Source organism: Rana temporaria, chromosome 12 (assembly GCF_905171775.1).
Source record: "Rana temporaria chromosome 12, aRanTem1.1, whole genome shotgun sequence".
In the NCBI taxonomy this organism is placed as follows: Eukaryota; Metazoa; Chordata; class Amphibia; order Anura; family Ranidae; genus Rana; species Rana temporaria.
Genome location: NC_053500.1, coordinates 30,303,294 through 30,325,959, shown reverse-complemented (window position 1 = coordinate 30,325,959; position 22,666 = coordinate 30,303,294). Strand labels below are relative to the sequence as shown.

Genomic DNA, 22,666 nt, shown 5'->3' with positions numbered 1-22,666 from the left:
TGGTCTTTGCCGCTCCTGCCTCCGCCTGTCTTGTGTGGTGGACTGTTCCTGACTTTATCACACCCATAGATTAGACATGAGGATGGCAGGAATAGTCCACCGTTGGATGTGGGGGGAGTGCGGTTTTCCAGAGGATTGACGGATCAGGTGAGTATAAACATAGTGCTCACTCCTAGACAAAAGGAGCAGTTAACCCATGCAATGCGGGCACAGCTCCACTGAATGGGGGAGTTCTGCTTTAAAAAAAATCATATGTTGAAGCAACAAAAAAACTGTGGTTAAAACAAATGGCTGATAATAAATACTGGGTGTACAACTAGTTGAAGCAAACATTAACTGTAGATAGAAAAGTGTAAAAACCGATTAATACAGCATCAGAAGTATGAATTAGCAGATGTATCACAGATCTCAGACGGCCATTATATTCGGTTCCAAAATACCAGGCATTCTAGGCAGCTATTTCAACAAACAAAAGGCAATGCGGGTAGAAAGCTGTGCCACAAGTCTGAGCAAGAGGATTATGAGACCGTTGTGTGTGTATATACAGTTGTGCTCATAAGTTTACATACCCTGGCAGAATTTATGATTTCTTGGCCATTTTTCTGAGAATATGAATTATAACTCTTTTTAAATCTTAATGGCAACAGAAACTACCCAAATAACCCTGATCATAAGTTTACATACCCCAGTTCTTAATACCATGTATTGCCAATAACCGATTTTTGTAATATTTTTGTGGTATTTGTGGATGAGGCTCTCTATCTTCTCAGATGGTAAAGCTGCCCATTCCTCTTGGCAAAAAGCCTCCAGTTCCTGTAAATTCTTGGGCTGTTTTGCATGAACTGCATGCTTAAGATCTCCCCATAGTGGCCACTCCAGGACCTTCACTTTATTCTTCTGTAGCCAATGACAGGTCGACTTGGCCTTGTGTTTTGGATCATTGTCATGTTGGAATGTCCAAATACGTCCCATGTGCAGCTTCCTGGCTGATGAATGCAAATGTTCCTCCAGTATTGGCATCCATCTTGCCATTAATTTCCTGTGCCTTTGTAGCTCACACATCCCCAAAACATCAACGATCCACCTCCATGTTTCACAGTAGGAATGGTGTACCTTTCATCATAGGCCTTGCTGACTCCTCTCCAAATGTAGCATTTATAGTTGTGGCCAAAAAGCTAAATTTTGGTCTCATCACTTCAAATGACTTTGTGCCAGAAGATTTGAGGCTTGTCTCTGTGCTGTTTGGCGTATTATATGTGGGATACTTTGTGGCATTTGCGTAGTAATGGCTTTCTTCTGGCGACTCAACCATGCGGTCCATCTTTCTTCAAGTGCCTCCTTATTGTGCATCTTGAAATATCCACACCACATGTTTTCAGAGAGTCCTGTATTTCACCTGAAGTTATTTTGTGGGTTTTTCTTTGCATCCTGAACAATTTTCCTGGCAGTTGTGGCCAGTGCTGGGACAAGGTCATCCGGTGCCCAGGGCAAAGATGGAAAACTGCGACCCCCCCCCCCCCCCGGTGTGAAGAAAAAGTCCTTGTCATTTCAAAATTAGAACAATACAAATTAAGTTAGGTTTAACTAGATAATTTAATATGCAATAATCCCCAGCAATATTACTAGCTTATGTAATAACCCCCACCATTGATGGGATTCTCTGCGATCCCCATTATGAACTGACTGGAGTGGTTAATTTCATAGAAAAAAAAACGATGTTCCCTCTGTACAGAGCTCTGTGCTGTGATTTGACACAGCCAGTCAGCAGGTCTCGGCAATGAATCATTGGCTGGGAGATCTGCTAAAAGACTCCCGCTGTGTACAACCACAGGGGAGTGGGTGGGTGAGGGAATGTGCCCAAAACTCTGAAACAAGCAGTGACATATGGGTACGTACCGGTGCCTGTAAGCTGGTACCTGTGGCAGGTCGGCAAGTTGTAAATTACCAATGGTATTTGTAATATGCAGAAAGACCACGCCACTGGTCACTGATGCATTAGTGACTAGTGGAAGGTAATTAACTCCTTCATGCAGAAAATTACAAAAATACCATTTGTGATTAAACTCCCCTCAGCCCCATTTAAAGAGTTCATTAACTCCTCTTCAGATGGCAATATGCTTGCTGGGATGGTGGTCCATGTCCCCAAGGAATATGGGGTCCCTTGGTCAGGGGAGATGGTGGTCCTTGTCCACAGGGAATATGGGATCCCTGTCCCCAGGAACTATGGGGTCCCTGTCTCCAGAGGAGACGGTGGTCCCTGTCCCCAGGGAATATGGTCTTCCTGTCCCCAGGAGAGCTGGTGGTCTCTGTCCCCAGGAAATATGGGGTCCCTGTCCCCAGGGGAGATGGTGGTCCCTGTCCCCAGGAAATATGGGATCCCTGCCCCCAGGGGAGCTGGTGGTCCCTGTCCCCAGGAAATATGGGGTCCCTGTCCCCAGGGGAGATGGTGGTCCCTGTCCCCAGGAAATATGGGGTCCCTGTCCCCAGGAGAGCTGGTGGTCCCTGTCCCCAGGAAATATGGGGTCCCTGTCCCCAGGGGAGATGGTGGTCCCTGTCCCCAGGAAATATGGGGTCCCTGTCCCCAGGAGAGCTGGTGGTCCCTGTCCCCAGGAAATATGGGATCCCTGCCCCCAGGGGAGATGGTGGTCCCTGTCCCCAGGGATTATGGCATCCCTGTCCCCAGGAGAGCTGGTGGTCCCTGTCCCCAGGAAATATGGGATCCCTGTCCCCAGGGGAGATGGTGGTCCCTGTCCCCAGGGATTATGGGATCCCTGTCCCCAGGAGAGCTGGTGGTCCCTGTCCCCAGGAAATATGGGATCACTGTCCCCAGGGGAGATGGTGGTCCCTGTCCCCAGGGATTATGGGATCCCTGTCCCCAGGAGAGCTGGTGGTCCCTGTCCCCAGGAAATATGGGATTCCTGTCCCCAGGGGAGATGGTGGTCCCTGTCCCTAGGAGAGCTGGTGGTCCCTGTCCCCAGGAGAGCTGGTGGTCCCTGTCCCCAGGAGAGCTGGTGGCCCCTTTCTCCAGAGGAGATGTTGGTCCCTGTCTACAGGAAATATGGGGTCCCTGTCTACAGGAAATATGGTGTCCCTGTCCCCAGGGGAGATAGTGGTCCCTGTTCCCAGAGGAGATGGGGTGGGGTATATGATGGTGTTTGGGGGAGATGGGATTGTGTCACTCACTGTGATCATGGTGCACTGTCAGGTTAATGTAGTACTAGATCTCAGCAAGCATGGTCAGGTCTGGATGTACCTGATGTAGCTGGCTATACTCCAAGCACTTGTCCATGGTCACTTTGGCTCCCCCCCACAGCAGCACATAGAGGACGATCAGCATCGGAAGCTGCCTGCATCTATTCTCCATGGGCTCTCTGAGAGAGCTCCCTGCGTGAAGGGGTGGGGGGGGGGGTACTCGGACTCCGGGAGACCAGTCTGTGATGTCCAGCGGTAAGCCTGCTCACAAAAAAAGCAGTGCCTGTCAGCGTCGCCCTGTTAGGACACTGGTGTCACCTGGGTCGGATCGCAACCCCCGCCATAAGAATGCCACTGGCTCCTCCCCCATTCCGACTCCCGGCCGGCCTCTCAGTAACATTACGCCGCCTGGGACTAGGACGGGCGGAGGTTACTCCACCTGACAGGGGGGTGAAGTGCGGGCTGGTCTTAGGCTTGTACCAAGTGCAAGAGTGCACTCGGCAGTGGGCACATGTTGCAGCTATTAGCTCTGCAGCGCCCCTGCCTTGTACCGGCCCTGGTTGTACTCCTCCCCTCCCCTGAAGCCTGTACTTCCTTTTCAGAAACAAGGGATATTTTAAAATGGACATAGTATGAAAGTCAGATATCCTGGGCCAGATTCACAAAGAAATTAAGCCGGCGTATCTATTGATACACCGCGTAATTTCTAAGATGCCCCGTCGTATTTTTGTTTTGTATCCACAAAACAAGATACAACTGAATGTTGGCTCGATCCGACTGGCGTACGTCTTAGTACGCCGTCGGATCTTAGGTGCATATTTACGCTGGCCGCTAGGTGGCGCTTCCGTCGATTTCCGCATCGAGTATGCAAATTAGCTAGATACACCAATCCACAAACGTACGTCCGCCTGACGCTTTTTTTTACGTCGTTTACGTAAGGCTTTTTTCAGCGTAACGTTACCCCTGCTCTATGAGGCGTACGCAATGTTAAGTATGGACGTCGGGCCAGCGTAGAATTTTTCGTCGTGTACGTCGTTTGCGTAAAACGTTCGCGAATAGGGCTTTGCGTAAATTAAGTTCACGTCGTTTAGGCATTGAGCGGGCGAAAATGGGGTCAAGCTTGTTTTACATAAAACACGCCCCCCTGTTCATCATTTGAATTCCGTGCCCTTACGCCGGGAGATTTACACTAACTTTAGAGGCAAGTGCTTTGAGAATACAGCACTTTCCTCTCAAAGTAGCGGCGGCGTAGAGTAACTACGATACGCTACGCCTGCCTAAAATTACGCCGGGCTACGTGGATCTGACCCCATGTCTTCATTTTATAACTAGCTTTATATTGATTGTCAATAAAGATTCTTCAGTGTGACAGATACTTTTACAGTTCACTCAGCATTGTTGCTGTCCAGTCTTCAAAACACTCTCCTGCACAATTTGTACAGGGGAAAGGGCAAATGCTTAGAACCAATGAACAGAAGAAAACTGGCAGCCACGTAATAGATGGCTATGATGTGTACATTACTGTTTTTAAGATTCAGCTGCCAAAAAACAAAAACAAACAGTAAAAGCCTGTACTTCCTTTTCAGAAACAATGACTTAGCCAAAGGGCACTTGGGTTCTATTTTTCTAATGCTATTGCTGCTATTCCTTTTAATACATAACTGCCATTGGCCTAATGAATGCAAAGCACATGATGTTATAATAGAGGAAATTGTACATTAGGCATGGAAACCTTTAAAACTGTATATTATGTTTTGTTCTGAAGAACAGATCTTTAGCAGAAGTAATTTCATATACTGGAGAAAAGCCAAGAAAAAACAGGCTTCTTAAAATTTCGATTATCTGTGCTATTATGGCTATGTGCAAGAGCTATTATATGGGAATTGTTTATCAAAGGCCAACAGAGAGTTTGTTGTATTTTTCTTAGCTCACATGGGGTTTCTTTTTATGTGTAGAAGTATCTTTATAAAATCAATACAACAAAAAGATTCTTGCACTTAATACAAAGATATTACTTAAGTGGAAAAGCAGCACACTAACAATATGAATATAGGACACAAACAAACATATAAACCACAATAGCTGAGCTATTCCTTTAAGACCAAAAAACAAACAAACAGTGAATTTCAATAAGCACGAAGAAACAACATTCAATACAATATACAGTATAAAGTGAAAATAATCACATTTGAAGAAGTGCTAACAAAAAGTGTGTATCCGTTTGAAAGTGAAAGGAATCAATCCTTGTTCCTAGCAATGTACTGTGGCAAAAACACGACACTCCCTTCCGTGTATCACAGCAACCAAGTGCTCAGGCTTCTTACTGGATATACTTTATATGACCTCTATGTTATAAAAAATCTGCAGCGTATTAAGAGTAGTGAAGTTCGCAACCATGGGCAGCAAAACCAAGAAGAAAAAATTGATTTGGCTGGAAATGCAATGCTCATCCAGGAACGATGTTACATATCTGGTAGACTTGCCTATGGCTCACTCCATTCTGGTCCTCCATTTTTGATAGTTAAAAAACACCTAATGCCTCGTACACACGATCGGTTTTCCTGACAGGAAAAGTGCGATGTGAGTTTTTTGTCAGGAAAACTGACCGTGTGTATGCTCCATCACACTTTTTCTCTCAGTTTTCCTGCCAAGAAAAGATTGAGAGCAGGATCTCAATTTTCGTGACAGGAAAAAATCCTATCGCAAATCGCATTCATCTGAATGCAATTACGACGCACAAAAAAACGTGTATGCTCAGGATAAAGCAGAAGAGCCAAACTGCCCATTGATCTCGGCTTGTCATACGTGTTGTACGTCACCGCGTTTTTGATGTTCGGAATTTCAGCCAAGATTTGAGTGACCGTGTGTATGCAAGACAAATTTCGGTTTTCTCGTCGGAAATCGCGATCGTGTGTACGAGGCATAACAGTCCCCACAATACAACATACGCTAAACTTGTCCTTCTTTATGTTTTCCCTGGCACTATAGCATCCACCAAGAAAAGTCTCCTTCTGTTCACGTTTACACCTATCATGGCTGTCATCCCAAGGCAATGGAAGCCTGCCACACCCGCATCTGTACAATAATGGCTGGGTGGGATGCAATGTCTGAAGCAAAACGAAGAGATAACAGAAAACCTATATGACTGAGGCCTCGTACACACGACCGAGTTTCTCGCTGGTATTTTTTTTTTTGCCGAGGAAACAGGTCGTGTGTACACTTTGACGAGGAAACTGTCGAGGGTCTCGTCGAGCCAAAAAAAGAGAGCATGTCTTCTTTTTCCTCGATGGGAATGGGGAAATTTGGCTCGCTGAGATCCTCGACAGCCTAACAAGGAACTCGACGAGCAAAACGATGTGTTTCGCCCGTCGAGTTTCTCCGTCGTGTGTACGAGGCCTCATACACACAAATGATACTACCTCTATTATTATAGCTACAGGACCCAGCCCATTGTAACCTTACTATAGCATGGTGGTGCTACCTTCTTCGTTGGATGCCCCCCTGTTTTTTTTTAATAGGGGGGCATCCAACGAATGAACTGCGCATGCTTTCGAAACGGAGCATGCGCAGTTCATTCGGCGCGGGGACGCGCTTCATTTAAATGAAACACGCCCCCTAATCGCCGATTTGAATTCCGCTGCCATAAATACACTACGCCGCCGTAACTTACGGCGCAAAATCTTTGAGGATTTGAAACAAAGCCAAGTAAGTTACGGCGGCGTAGCATATCTTAGATACGCTGCGCCGGTGCCGATCTATGTGGATCTGGCCCTTTGTATGATTCATCCAGCTGTGATGACTATAACACATATCTGCTTGTAAGACTATACATAAACTCATTCATCACCATTATCAGCCAGGATCTTCACACCTTGCACAGATGCACACACTGAATTACCAGCCAATATCGTCGGCCCCCCTATTGCATTCTGGGATCTCTGCCTCCCAGGAGTTGAGTTAAAAGCAGACACGACCTTGGCATGACATGTTACAGCCTTTAAAATATCACATGTTATCATGACGCTGAACGTGAAAAAAAGTGCAACATGTATGAGTAATGCATCTTACAATGCCACAGAAAAGCTACTAGGTCACAGTACGGAATAATGCTTTCATTTCCATGAGCAGTAAAAATCACAAGCAGAAAATCTGGTACCTCCGGGGAGATGAAGTTCAGCGCTTTGTAAAAGCAGTGTCCTCCCTTCTCTGTCTTTGCTCCCCTTTCTTTTATACTCGCTACTAATTTATCAGGAACAATTAATGTGACTTTCCCTTTGACTGGCCTAAATAGTAAGCAGAGCTCCAGTGGGGCTTTCTGCTTCTGCATTAATATACAGTATATCCCTTATCCAGTCACTCACAGAAGATTCCCTTGGGCTGCATTAACAGGCCATCCCAATTGCTATAATGCTCTTTCTGATGTTCTTATATGATGATACCAGCAAAAGCATCCATCCATTGCTTGCATCCCCCAGGGACAAGCTAGCTCTACCACATTTCTGTGATTAATATAGAAATACTTTTAGCGAGAATATTACAACTTGCAATACTTGTGTTCATATTAGCAGGCCATGAAATAGGTCTTTATCAAGTGCCTGTGAGTGCCCTTATGATGTTATTATTATTATACCCGATTTATATAGCATCAACATTTTACGCAGTGCTTTACAATGTAGAGGGGGGGGGCAGCACAAATACAGTACAATTCAATACAGAAGGGACAGGAGGGCCTTGCTCGTGGAGCTTACATTCTAAAGATTCTATGTATGCATTACATTCAGTTTGATTCACTTTAAGATATTCGGTCACAAAGCACAATACCTAAAGCCCTATAATGCATCCTAGAAGTAAAAACATGTCGGCTTTCCTCTTAAGATTATTACAGCTAACACTTAAAGTGATATTTAAGCTTAATTTTCTTGATTTTTTTTTTTTTTATAAATCAGCATGAGGGACGTTATCTACATTGAATAAGAAGTGTTGGTGGCTGCTCTCTTCTTTTAATGTTCAGTCTTCTGGCCCCCACCCCTATCCCCCCATACCCCCACAGGTCCCCCAACTGTAATCTTCTGGTGCTGTGGGCTTAATATGAGCCACTGAACTATGCTGACTCTTTCCTCCCACTGACCCCCCCCCCCCCCTCCGTTCATAGAAACTGTACTATAGCTTCCAGCATTGAAAAGCACTCTATGAAAGGGGCAGATGAATGAAAGGTCTGCCTTTTCCATTCATATAGTGCTTTTTACTGCCAGAAGCTATAGTACAGCTTTTATCAATGGAGTGGAGATGGAAAGGGCAAACATAGTCTGCACTCTCTATTAGTGCCTAAGAAATGGCATTGGAAAATTACTGCTCTAGGGGGTATTGGCGGTAGGGGGGGGGGGGGGGGGACTGAAGATGTAAATAAAGAGAGAAGTCACCACCACAAGGCACTTCTCATTCAGGGTAAGTACCGTTAATTTGTGCAGATTTTTTGGGCTAAACTTAAAGGGCCAGATTCTCAAAGGACTTACGACGGCGCAGCGCCATGTACGCCGTCATAAATCCTAATCTGACCCGTCGTATCTATGCGACTGATTCTTAGAATCAGTTACGCATAGATATCCATTAGATCCGACAGGCGTAAGTTTCTTACGCCGTCGGATCTAAACTGCAATTTTTTTTTTTTGCCCGCTAGGTGGCGCTTCCGTCGAATTCCGCGTCGAGTATGCAAATTAGCTAGATACGCGAATTCCCGAACGTACGCGCGGCAGACGCAGTAAAGTTACGACGTTTACGTTAGGCTTTTCCTTTCGTAATGTTGCCCCTGCTATATGGTGGCATAAGTGCGGCGCAACAATGTTAAGTATGGCCGTCGTTCCCGCGTCAACATTTTTTAAAGTTACCTCGTTTGCGTAAGTCGTCCGTGAATGGGGCTGGACGTCATTTAAGTTCACGTCGAAACCAATGACGTCCTTGCGCCGTAATTTGAAGCAATGCACACTGGGATATTTTACGGACGGCACATGCGCAGTTCGTTCAGCGCGGGGACGGGCTTGATTTAAATGATACACGCCCCCTACCCACCGAATTTGAATTCCGCCGGGTGATTTACGATACGCCGCCGCAACTTACGGAGCAAGTGCTTTGAGAATACAGCACTTGCCCGTGTAAGTTGCGGCGGCGTAACGTAAATCGGATACGTTACGCCGCCGCATAGATACGCCAATCTACCTGAATCTGGGCCAAAGTGTATCTATGGTCATATTGTAAAATCACACAGCCTTGCCACACCCCTCAATCACACAGACCGTGGTCATTTAAAGCTGAGGAATGATCACTCTTTACAGTACCAGTTCTCCTGGTTAGCATTAATATAATATAACTAACAGAAAAAAGTAATTGTATATTACAGAAATTCATACAGGCAAAAAAGGAACATTAATAATGAAGGACAGAGTGATTTGTTTCCAAATTAGGGACAGTTGGGTTCTATTTGCTCTGCACTCTAGTGCTAGTGCACTCGGCAACCAGGACTCCCCTGTGCCTGTGAAATGGAATGTAAAGCCTTACCCACATACACACTTTAACCACTTAAGGACCCATTCACGCCGATATACGTCGGCAGAATGGCACGGCTGGGCACATCCACGTACAGGTACGTGGCTCTTTAAGCCCAGCTGTGGGGTCGCGCGCGCCGCGTGCACGCGACCCGGTCCGAAGCTCCGTGGCCGCGGGACTCGCGGACCCGATCGCCGCTGGAGTCCCCGCTATCGGTCCCCGGAGCTGAAGAACGGGGAGAGCTGTATGTAAACACAGCTTCCCCGTTCTTCACTGTGGCGCTGTGATCGATCGTGTGATCGTGTGTCACACCTACAGCCACACACCCCTACAGTTAGAAACACAAATGAGGTCATACATAACCCCTTCAGCGACCCCTTGTGGTTAACTCTGCAACTGTCATTTTCACAGTAAACAATGCATTTTAAATGCATTTTTTGCTGTGAAAATGACAATGGCCCCAAAAATGTGTCAAAATTGTCCGTAGTGTCCATAATGTCGCAGTCAGAAAAAAAATCACTGATCGCCGCCATTAGTAGTAAAAAAAAATGCAATAAAACTATCCCCTTTTTTGTAAATGCTATAAATTTTGCGCAAACCAATCGATAAACGCTTATTGCGATTTTTTTTACCAAAAAAAGTAAAAAATATTGAATTTTTTTCAAAATTGACGCTCTATTTTTGTTTATAGCGCAAAAAATAAAAACCACAGAGGTGATCAAATACCACCAAAAGAAAGCTCTATTTGTGGGAAAAAAAGGAGGCCAATTTTGTTTGGGAGCCACGTCGAACAACGGCGCAATTGTCAGTTAAAGCGGCGCAGTGCCGAATCGCAAAAACTGTCCGGGTCCTTTAGCTGCCTAAAGGTCCGGGTCTTAAGTGGTTAAGAGGCTGACTTCAGTGAAAGTCTGCCTGATGCTCCTCACAGGGCCATGACACCATTAGCAGTGGAGCTTAGTGGATTTAGTCCCACGAGGTCACTTTCAGTAAGCTTGGTCTTATCTACCTACATGGAGCTCAGACTTTATAATACCTTTCTCAGATAGGATGCTGAGGAAGTGGGGGGGGGGGGGGGGGGTAAGAAAATTAATAACAAAATGTAGCATTTATGTTGTAAAAACATAGTATATATATCTCACCCTCCTTTCTGTAGTAGAGAATCTCTAGCTTGCGTTCTTCAGATCCCAGTAGGGCTTGGGTGAGTTGCATAATGCTGTTGTGCGTGGTTTCAGGGCCCGTTAGGAAATCACAGGTACAAGGTCTCTGCATGACCTCCACCCGGGAAAAGCCAAACATATCACAGAACCCATCATTACAGTAGATGATAGCGCAGTTGTCCATCTGAGCATTGGCAATCAGAAACTTGCGACCTGTAAGTAAAGAATAAAGAATTAGAATGTATTTCTTGTAAATTTAATGGAAAATTTAAAACACTGTGGTACCTAGACCTAAACATTTTTAAAGAAAGTATTTCTTGTGAGTTAATACCATTTTATATTTTTATAGTGTCATGCCGCGTACACACCATCACTTTATGTGATGAAAAAAAACGACACTTTCTGTGAAGTAAAAAATGACGTTTTTGAAACTTCAATTTTCAAAGACGAAGTTGCCTACACACCATCGTTTTCTCACAATGATCTTGCAAAGTGAGGTTACGTTCCACCACGTTTTTCCATTGAAGCTTGCTTCATAAGTAGCTTCTGGGCATGCGTGGATGAAAAAACGTCTTAGAAAACGAAGTTTTTTGCTACACACGGTCAATTTCTGTGAAGTAAAAAGTGCACTTTTGAAAAACGACACATAAAATTGAAGCATGCTTCAATTTTTTTTGGTCGTTTTTTACAAGACATAAAACAACGTTTTCCCCCACACACAGTCAATTAAAGTGACGTTTTTAAAAACGTCATTTTTTTTCATCACATAAAGTGATGGTGTGTACGCGGCATTAGTCATTGTAGACATTAAAAGCTGTGGCTATCTTAGGGAAGTACCAAGTAGATCAAACAACGGAGTGTTGGCAGGGGTGTGGACAAGTGGGAACAATGGCCCACATATGGTGGCAATGCCCTAAGATAGGGATCTATTAAAGAGATCACTAAGATAGAACTACCTGTGGAACCTTGGACATGTTTATTTTACAGAGTAAATATGCCAATAAAAGAATACAAAAACTCGATGACAATACATATGATGAATGCCGCAAAAAGTTTAATACCGAAAAATTGGAAAGAAGTAGAAAGCCCGAAGATAGGTGAATGGTTGGATAGGATAGAAGAGATATGAAATATGGAATATTTAGGCTCCATGCACACTGGAATAAAAAACGTTGCTTCTACAGGAGTTTTGTGTTCTGCCTGTAGAAGCACACCCTAATCACCCTGTGCAGCACACATTCCTCTTACTGCCCTGGCTCCCATCTTCCCCTGCAGCACTGCCAGCTTCCCTCCTCTCCTATCTGCTGTTGCTCCTGGGATGTTTTAGGACTGGGGAAGGGGCCAGTAAATATGTAATTTACTGGCCCCTTCCCTTTTTGAATGAACATCGTGAGTGATCGGTAGTTTGTGTTTGGGGTGCACACCCTAATGCAATAGGATGCGCACACCTATGATGGATTGTCGGGAGGTAGGGGTGAGGTATGATGTAGATTCCCCTCTAAGGAGTAGGTGATGACACAGTGGGGTACTGCTTTCTTTCCCTGTGTAACAAAAGGAGTCAATGCTTATTAATTCCCAGATATTATGTAACATGGTCCCAGTGCTTTCTTACATTTCTAACCAGGGTCTGGAATATATTTGTTAAACATGTGTACGAGAGAGGGAACCAGTGCAAAAGAATCATTGTTTCTGGAATTTATTTGTGAGGGAAGGTTTATGGTATGCTCTCAGGCTCGGTGAGGTTGCTCAGGAGGAATCTAGCATTGCATTGAGGTGACGAGTATGTCCCACAACCAGAAAGTGATGGCTAGCTTGAGGAGAAATGTGGATACAATGAGGAGATGGGTTAGCCTGATAGCAGTCATTGGTGGGGGTGGGTCATGTGATTATCCTTGATTTAGTATATATATTTGGAGTATATTTTATTGTGTTTTAGCTATGACTAAGCACTAGACCTCTGTGCGAAACGCGTGAGGTATATATATTACACTGCTTGCTGTGTTTTGTAGTGCTTTTATCCTTTTGCACTAATAAAGGCTACCTTCTAAAATTACTTTCGGTGTGCGGCTGTCCATATACCTTTTCTCCTGATTTTTGCCTGATGGCAGTCACCAAATAGTATGATAATTGTGGAAATCCTGACTTACTGCACCTGTCTACCGTGGAACTGAAAATTTAAATAAAGGGCTGATTTTCCTCTGCTAAATGTGTTAACAGCTGCAAGAGTTAGTGTAAAACCATCTGAATAGGTAAGCTTATAGCCTCATACACACGATCGGACTTCCATCGGACAAATCCGTGGGTTTTTGTCTGAATGGCATTGGTGGTGAACTTGTTCTGGATACAGACGGCAGAACCTTTTCAGCCAACATACACAAAACTACGTTGTTTTTCTGCTCTTTAGCGCTACCCTTTGGGCAACTTATGCTAATGTTGTCTGGTGGTTAGCATTGGTTCTAAGCATGCGTGTTTGTTCTTTGGATTTTAGTCCGGCGGATTTGTATACACACAATTGGATAATCCGATGGAACACATTTGTTGTCGGACAATTTGAGAGCATGCACAGCCAACATTTGTTGTCAGAAATTCCGACAACAATTGTCTGATGGAGCATACAGACGGTCGAATTATCCGACAAAACACGTCCATCGAACAATTGTTGTCGGAAAATCCGATCGTGTTTACGGGGCTTTGACGATAAAAGATTCTTAAATCGGAGATCCGCCTGAAAAAAAAATATTAAACGCCAGCAGCTACAAATACTGCAGCTGCTGACTTTTAATATATGGACACTTACCTTTCCAGGGTGCCCGCGATGTTGGCAGTCGAAGCCGATCAGTCGCTCGGCTCTCAGCTGCTGCCGCCGCCATTCTCGGTGAGGGAATCAGGAAGTAAAGCCTTACAGCTTCACTTCCTGGTTCCCTACTGCGCATGTGCGAGTCACGTTGCGCATCCTCACTGGTCCCTTCTGTCTTCTGGGACCTGTGTGGCTCCCAGAAGACAGCAGGGGAGGACAGAGTCGGCGAAGGAAGTGGCGTAGGTCACCTCAATCACCGTGGTGATCTATGCCCGGAAGTGGGAGCATTACACAGGTACCTGCTCCCTCCTCCCCCCTGAAAGTTGCCAAATGTGACACTGGAGGGGGGAAGATTCCAAAAAATGGAAGTTCCATTTTTGGTTGAAACTCCACTTTAAGAAGAAAGGACTTTTTTTTTATTTGGGATCTCTGATCTATTCTTATTTTCTCGTTTTATAATTTTGTGTTCTTTACTTGGAAGCTAACAAACCATTAAACTAGTTTGCCTGACCTTTCTAGAAATATGAAAATCCATGAATTAATACTGATTGGCTTGAATTGGATTGAATTTTAAAGGTAAAGTAAAGATTTTGGTCATAGAAAATTAAAGTGTGCTGAAATCACAGCATGCTAATTAAGCTTGCACAGCATGCTAATTAAACTATGACATCATGAGACATGACAGTATTTCAGGAGACAGAGATAAATTACTAGTGTATATTTCTAGAATTTTACTGTATTTCTGGAAACCCCAAATGCAGGTTGCATACGCAGTGCGTTTGCCTGCGCTGGATTGCATGGTACTACTGTAGGGTTAAGCCCTGTACACACGATCGGAATTCCGATGGTTTAAAATCCGATGAATTTTTTCTTCAGAAATACAATGAAGCTGACTTTCATCAGTCTTGCATACACACTATCAGACTAAATTACGACCGTCCAAAACGTGGTGACACTGCGACCTGCTGAGAAAAAAGAAGTTCAATGCTTCGGAGCATGCGTCGACTTGATTCTGAGCATGCATGGATTTTTTTCTGATGGAATTCCACACAGACGATCAGTTTTTACTATTGTTTTTTTGGAAAAAAGACCGATCGGTTTGTCCGATGAAAAAAGTCCATCAGACTTTTTTCATCGGTAAAACCGATCGTGTGTACACGGCATAACTGTGTGTTTTTTAAAGTGATGCATGCATTCAAATGGATGTGTTGAAATTGCACTACAACCATATGCATGTGAATCGCACAGGAATGCGCTGTGTGTTCCTGTGAAATTCATGTTGTAAACCAGCCTTTAGGCCAGATGATTTTTAGTACAAATTGGGATAAAAAAAAAAAAATTCTTTTTTTTTTTCAAAGCCGTTTAAAAAAAAAAAAATGGAATATGTTAGTTTTCAATGATAAGTAATATATATATATATATCTTAGGGATGAGCTCCGGCGTGTTCGCACATTTCACGTGCAGAGCCCGCCAGGAAGTCTGCACGGCGCTGCGCTAATCACAGGCAAGGAGACATACAGTATTCCCGATGCTCGGCTGCAGAGATCGGGAAATGTCTCCCTGCCTGTGGTTAGTGCAGCGCCGTGCGGAAGTCTTAGCGGCTTGCAGAGCGGCTAAAACAGCAATCAGTCCAGACACCTGCCAGATCCAGACTTCCGAAGTCGGGATGACACCGTGCCTGGACTGATCTTGGTGATGTCAGCATGAACTCTCTCAGCTGAAAACAGGTCACAGGAGTGCAAAACGAATTGCACTCTTGTGACCCATAGGAGAAGCCCAGCCGAATGAGCTTAGGCTGGACTTCTCCTTTTTAACAAGAAAAAATTGCCACTAGGGCGAACTGCAGGGAAAAGGCTCCAGTATAGGCAAATTACACACAGGTAGACTTTATTTACTAATTAGGTAACTTCTGAAGGTAATTGGTTCCACTAGATTTCAGTTAGGGGTATCAGAGTAAGGGCTCTTTCACACGGAGCGGACCGTTTCTGGGTCCGCTCCGTGTGTCCGCCAAAGCTCAGAGGGGATCCCCGCTGAGCTGTCGGCGGATAGGGCGGTCCCCGCACACAGTGCAGGGACCTCCCTGTCTCTGCTCCGCTGTCCCCTATGGGGGACCGGATGCAGACGGACCGTCTGTCCGTCTGCATCCGGTCCGTTCCGCCGAACGGAAGAAAAATAGGGTTTCTTCCGTTCGGAAAAGCGGATCCCGACTGACGCGGATGCTCCATCCGCTAACGGACGCGTTCCCATAGGGATTCATTACAAGTCCGTTAACGGACTTGTAATGAACGGACGAACAGTCTGCTCGTGTGAAAGGACCCTAAAGAGGGCTGAATACAAATGCACACCACACTTTTCACATATTTATTTGTAAAATATTTTTACAACCATTTATCATTTTATTTCCACTTATGTGTCGCTTTATGTTGGTCTATCACATAACATCCCAATAAAAAACATTTATGTTTTTGGTTGTAACATGACAACATGTGGAAAATAACCACTTAAGGACCGCCTAACGCCGATATACGTTGGCAGAATGGCACGGCTGGGCACAATCATGTACCTGTACGTGATTGTTCAATGCCCAGCCGTGGGTCGCGCCCGCGGCACGCGCCCGTGACCCGGTCCGAAGCTCCGTGACCGCGGGACCCGCGGACCCGATCGCCGCTGGAGTCCTGCGATCGGTCCCCAGAGCTGAAGAACAGGGAGAGCTGTGTGTAAACACAGCTTCCCCGTTCTTCACTGTGGTGCCGTCATCGATCGTGTGTTCCCTAATATAGGGAACCACAATCAATGACGTCCCACCTACAGCCACACCCCCTACAGTTAGAAACACAGATGAGGTCACACTTAACCCCTTCAGCGCCCCCTTGTGGTTAACTCCCAAACGGCAATTGTCATTTTCACAGTAAACAATGCATTTTTAATGCATTTTTTGCTGTGAAAATGACAATGACCCCAAAAATCTGTCAAAATTGTCCGAAGTGTCCGTCATAATGTCGCAGTCACGAAAAAAATCGCTGATCGCCGCCATTAGTAGTAAAAAAAAAATCTTTTTATAAAAATGCAATAAAACTATCCCCTATTTTGTAAACGCTATACATTTTGCGCAAACCAATCGATAAACGATTATTGCGATTTTTTTTTTACCAAAATAGGTAGAAGAATACATATCGGCCGAAACTGAGGAAATTTTTTTTTTTATATATTTTTGGGGGATATTTATTATAGCAACAAGTAAAAAATATTGAATTTTTTTCAAAATTGTCGCTCTATTTTTGTTTACAGCGCAAAAAATAAAAACCGCAGAGGTGATCAAATACCACCGAAAGAAAGCTCTATTTGTTGGGAAAAAAAGGACGCCAATTTTGTTTGGGAGCCACCTTGCACGACCGCGCAATTGTCAGTTAAAGCGACGCAGTGCCGAATCACAAAAAGGGGCCTGGTCCTTTACCTGCATTTTGATCCGGGTCTTAAGTGGTTAAGGCACTGTATTTAGGTATATATGATGTATGACTTATTATTTGCTGAAAATATAGACTGTTGACATGAAATACTAAAAGAAAAAGGTGAATATCCTTAAACATATCATAGAAACCCACTGGGTACATGCGCTCCTGGTTGACTACCTGTGTTTTATTTGTTCATGGAGAAAAAAGCTGCATCTTTACAGATGTATGTTTCCATGTTAAGGCACATCTTTTTGCCCATCTCTTGTAAGCCCTCAAATGCCCAGGAGGTGTCATTGCCGTAGTTTGCCAAAACTAAAAAAAAAAACCCTCACACCTCTGTTCTATTGCAAATAAAAAAACATGTTCCAAAGGATGCTTTCACTGCCCCAAAATGCACATGATGGCATAGAGTCGTGCATGGGTTGTTCAACAAAACTTGCCAAAGCTGATTTAAAACTTTAACAGCTGTTAGTATATTTTCAGGAAAAAAACAAAAACAAAAAAAAAAACAAGACTTTCCTGTAAGCAGCAAGTCCCAGTCCTAGGTGACCGGAGACAGACACAATGTACTCTCCAGTTACTGTACATTTATATATATATATTACATATACTGTGCGGGATTAAATCAATCCAGATTAGATGCAGTTTTAAAAATGATGATACATAAAATCATGTCCAAAATGGGTAGAAAAAAAATTAAGCCATGCAGTGCTGAACTTACAGCAGGAAATACACACAAATCCATCTCATATGGTTTTGCATTGGACAAACATAAATATATTCACTCTTTTTTTTTATGGAGGATATTTTCTACATCACCCAAACGATAGACTGCTGGGTCCTGGGCTCTAGGGCTAGTGTGGTGGGGAGTTATTTGTGTACAACTCAATGTAAACTGTAGTTTACCCATCAAGGCACTATTTGCTGTGTTAAAATAACAAACATGTTATACTTACCTCCACTGTGCAGTTTGTTTTGCACAGAGTGGCCCCGATCCATGTCTTCTGGGGTTCCTTTGGCGGCTGTCTCTGGTCCTCCCCGCAAGAACTCATCACCTTAATGCGAGAGAGCTTGCATGGTAATGAGTCCTTGCGGGCGCGCTATAGCCGCTCACTGTATCACTCGGCCCTGCCCTTTGGCGCGCCGCATCACTGGATGTGATTGACAGCAGCGCCAGCCAATGGCTGCGCTGCGCTCAATCCATCCGCTCTAGCCAATCAGCGACCAGGCTGAGCGGCGAAGAGGATCTCGGGACCGAGCGCGGGACTTTCGAGGGGTCAGGTAAGTAAAACGGGGGCTCGGGGGGCCGGCATCATCAGATGTTTTTTCACCTTAAAGCGGGGGTTCACCCTAAAAATGATTTTCTAACATGACATCCAGCTCACTCTTTACATTGACAGTATGCCGTTATTTTTTATTTTTTTTGCTGTTTTCTTCCCCGGCTTCCGGGTAGGGCCTCCCGCGGGAGTGGGCGTTCCTATCCAGCAGGTGATTGACGTGATGACAAAAACGACCTCCACCCGTCGCATAAGGAGCGTCACAGGTTGCCGAAAGAAGCCGAACGTCGGTGCGCAGGCGCCGTATAGCGCCGACTCGCCGTTCGGCATCTTTCGGCATCTTTCGCCCAGCATAACTAGGGAACTGGCCACGCTGTGTTCTCCTGCTTGGCGTGGTCAGTTTTTAATAGCAAAGCAGAGGGACTGGCAGGAACCGCAGGGATTTCACACAAAGGAAACAATACAAAGAGAACAGGATACTATTTTATGCAAGTACATGATACAGCAGGCACATATCAGGAATATGAAATGTTGGGTTTACATATTCTTTAAAGCTTAGTGATACAAAAGATGATTTGAGACTAGTCGGCAACCATGAAGACCGCTCCCAATAATCTTTTAGACTATTGACGCCAATTATATATATATAATGACACAGTAATGGGTATGTGTTATCTTTACACAAATATTCTGTGTTTAATTGCTTCAGCATCCTGCCGAATGGAGCTGCTGTTATGGTTATTGCTATGCATGGAATCAACATTACTTATACTGTATGTGGTTTCTTAGCAGTCGAGCTCCTTGGATCTCCAATTCACCAATTTTGTGTTTGTAACTTATGCTTTTTTCCTTTCACTTCTTCGTGTACTGTATATTACAGAAAATAAAATTGTCCCTTGTTTAATGCTGAGTACAACTTCTGAGATACATTTTGTACTTCAGGGCAGATTTTAACAACAGTTTCTTATGCAAATGTTGATATTGATGAAGCCAAGTTGCTAGCTCTGTGCAACTCTACTCTTTCCCTTGCATGGGTTTGGTGATGTCCATGACCGAGAAAAGCTAGTTTAGGTTGTATGTCTTTGGACAGAAAGAGGAAACGGAAACACCTAAACAAAACCCACACACACATAGGGTGAACATATCATCTCACTGCAAGTGGTCCTTAACCACTTCAGCCCCGAAACATTTCGCTGGTCAAAGACCAGGCCACTTTTTGCGATTCAGCACTGCATCGCTTTAACTGACAATTGCGCGGTGGGACTCCCAAACAAAATTGACGTCCTTTTTTCCCCACAAATGGAGCTTTCTTTTGGTGGTATTTGATCACCTCTGCGGTTTTTATTTTTTGCGCTATAAACAAAAATAGAGCGTCAATTTTGAAAAAAATTCAATATTTTTTACTTTTTGCTATAATAAATATCCCCCAAATTTTTTCCCCTCAGTTTAGGTCAATAAGTATTCTTCTACATATTTTTGGAAAAAATCACAATAAGCGTTTATTGAGCGTCTACAATAAGTGTTTATTGATTAGTTTGTGCAAAAGTTATAGCGTCTACAAAATAGGGTATAGTTTAATGGCATTTTTATTAATACTTTTTTTACTAGTAATGGCGGCGATCAGCGATTTTTATCGTGGCTGCGACATTATGGCGGACACATGGGACACTTTTGACACCATTTTGGAACCATTGTCATTTTTACAATGATCAGTGCTATAAAAATGCACTGATTACTGTAAAAATGACACTGGCAGTGAAGGGGTTAACCTGTAGGGGGTGCTGAAGGGGTTAAGTGTGACCTAGGTAGTGATTGTAACTGTTAAGGGGTGTGGCTTGGCGTGACACGTCACTGATCGCTGTTACCGATGACAGGGAACAGACGATCACTGACATGGCACTAGGAACGGGAAAAGGTTTGTTTACACTTACCTCTCCCCGTCCTTCAGCTTTGTGACCCGATCGCGGGACACCGGCGGCGATCGGGTCCCACGGGCACGGTCACGGAGCTTCCGACTGAGTAGTGAGCGCACCGCCGGCGGCATGCGCGCGACCCACGGCTGGGATCTTAAAGAGGACGTACCTGTACACCCATATGCCCAGCCGTGCCATTCTGTCAACGTATATCGTCGTGCGGCGTCATCTAGTGGTTAAAGTAGGAACAAAACATAAGGCTCCAAAGCAGGAGTGCTAACTGGTTAGCCACCTAGCTACTCTTGCATGCTTCAGAGATGGGACATGTGTAGGGATAATGAAAGCATAATGAAACAAGAGGTGGGTTTGGTCACATCTATGTGGCCTTTTTTCGAATGCATATTTGATGGTGGCAACTCACGATCCATTCATTTGAGGAATGCAGAAACAATAGAGCTCTTCTACTTCTTTATCATGTTTCCTGGTGATGGACTTATCATTTCCATAACACCTGTGTATTTTTGTCAGCTTCACTATTGTGCCATTTCAAGCAAGAAGTATGTCCAGACATTGTTTACATATTCAGCTGTTCAGTAACAGCTTCCACAGTATTTTTGTTACATGTTCTAGAGTACTGGAAGAAAATCCGGTGTTGCTACTTGAATAAACAGAGCACAGTTGGGACTTGTCCTTAATATGACCCCAGTGACTTAAGTCACTAAAGGTCGATAATGTGGTGGTATTACCTAAATGTATTCTATCCTCTGATTTCTTATGCCACATTTAACATGAGTGTGAATTTAAAAGTGTGATTTTTTTTTTATACGTGTTGAGAGACTGAGCTTGCAAAAACCTTCAAAAAGTGTGATAAATACCTTTTTGCTTCAGATAAAGTAAATTTAATATAAGGAAGTTATGTTAAACCTGTACTGTAGAAAGCATGTAATTTTTGAAAGGCCCAGGTGGCTAAAACGGGAAGAACCACCAAACAGAAAACAAAATCATACACACTACTGTGCAAAAATATCAGGCAGGTATGAAAAATGCTGTAAATTAAAGCGGGGGTTCACCCAAAAAACACATTTTTAACATTAGATTGAGGCTAATTGTGGGAAGCACAATCGGGTGTTTTTTTTTAAATCAATGCAGTACATACCGTTTTAGAGATAGATGTTCTCCGTGGCTTCCGGGTATGGACTGCGGGACTGGGCGCTCCTATTTGATTGACAGGCTTCCGACCGTCGCATACAGCGCGTCACAAGTTGCCGAAAGTAGCCGAACGTCGGTGCGCAGGCGCAGCATAGAGCCGCACCGACGTTCGGCTTCTTTCGGCAACTCGTGACGCGCTGTATGCGACGGTCGGAAGCCTGTCAATCAAATAGGAACGCCCTGTCCCAAAGATCATACCCGGAAGCTGCGGAGAACATCTATCTCTAAAACGGTATGTACTGCATTGATTTAAAAAAAAAACACCCGATTGTGCTTCCCACAATTAGCCTCAATCTAATGTTAAAAAATGTTTTTCGGGTGAACCCCCGCTTTAAGAATGCTTTCAGAAATAGAGGTAACAAGTAGTAAGAAGTAGAAGTAACAAGCATCAATTCTTCTAGGTACACTTGCACACTGTATTTGAAAGAATTTGGCAGGTACACTATGTTATTCCAATCATCTTGGAGAACTAACCACATGCCTTTTGTGGATGTAGACTGCCTCAAATCCTTTTGTCTCTTCATCTAATCCCAGACAGACACAATGATGTTGCGATCAGGGTTCTGTGGGGGCCAACCCCTCACTTCCAGGACTCCTTGTCATTCTTTACGCTGAAGATCGTTCTTAGGCCGGCTACAGCTAGAGCGTATTTTCCGTAAACGGACTTGTAAAAAACGGACCGTTTGTCCGTACGTGTGAAAGGGCCCTTATTCATTTAGAGAAGAAAAAGTTTTCCCCCACCCGGTCGGACTTTAAAGGCATATTGGAAGAGCAGTATCATATAAAATATTTTATTAGGTGTAAACCTATGAACATACAAAAATGTAAAACTGTATAAAAAGGTGTCCACTAGCAGCCAATAGAATAGCCAGAGAGAGAGGACATTACATATAGCCAAGTAGAACAATTATGTTCACCAGAATGGCATCAGAGAATGCATGAGCCCCTGTGTGTCTATGCGTTTCGCTTGGTCGCTTATTCAGGACACATTTTGGGGGGGGTATAGAAAAGGTCTCACTGATCCGGACAGTCACTGACACCTGCACATAGATCTTCTTAGGTGGATAACACAGTACTGTAATTAACATATGGGGCCCATAATTGGCATATAAAGCCAGATAATTGGGCC

General features: G+C 44.2%; 1 protein-coding gene across 2 annotated transcripts in view; it reads right to left on the bottom strand.

Moving 5' to 3' along the window:
• KCNH6 (potassium voltage-gated channel subfamily H member 6) overlaps positions 1–22,666 on the bottom strand; it is a 231,965-nt gene that overhangs the window by 140,588 nt on the left and 68,711 nt on the right. For both annotated transcript variants that reach the window (XM_040330701.1, XM_040330702.1), the window contains exon 2: positions 10,872–11,102. In XM_040330701.1, the coding sequence (XP_040186635.1) occupies positions 10,872–11,102 (231 nt within the window). The remainder of the gene's footprint in view (positions 1–10,871; positions 11,103–22,666) is intronic.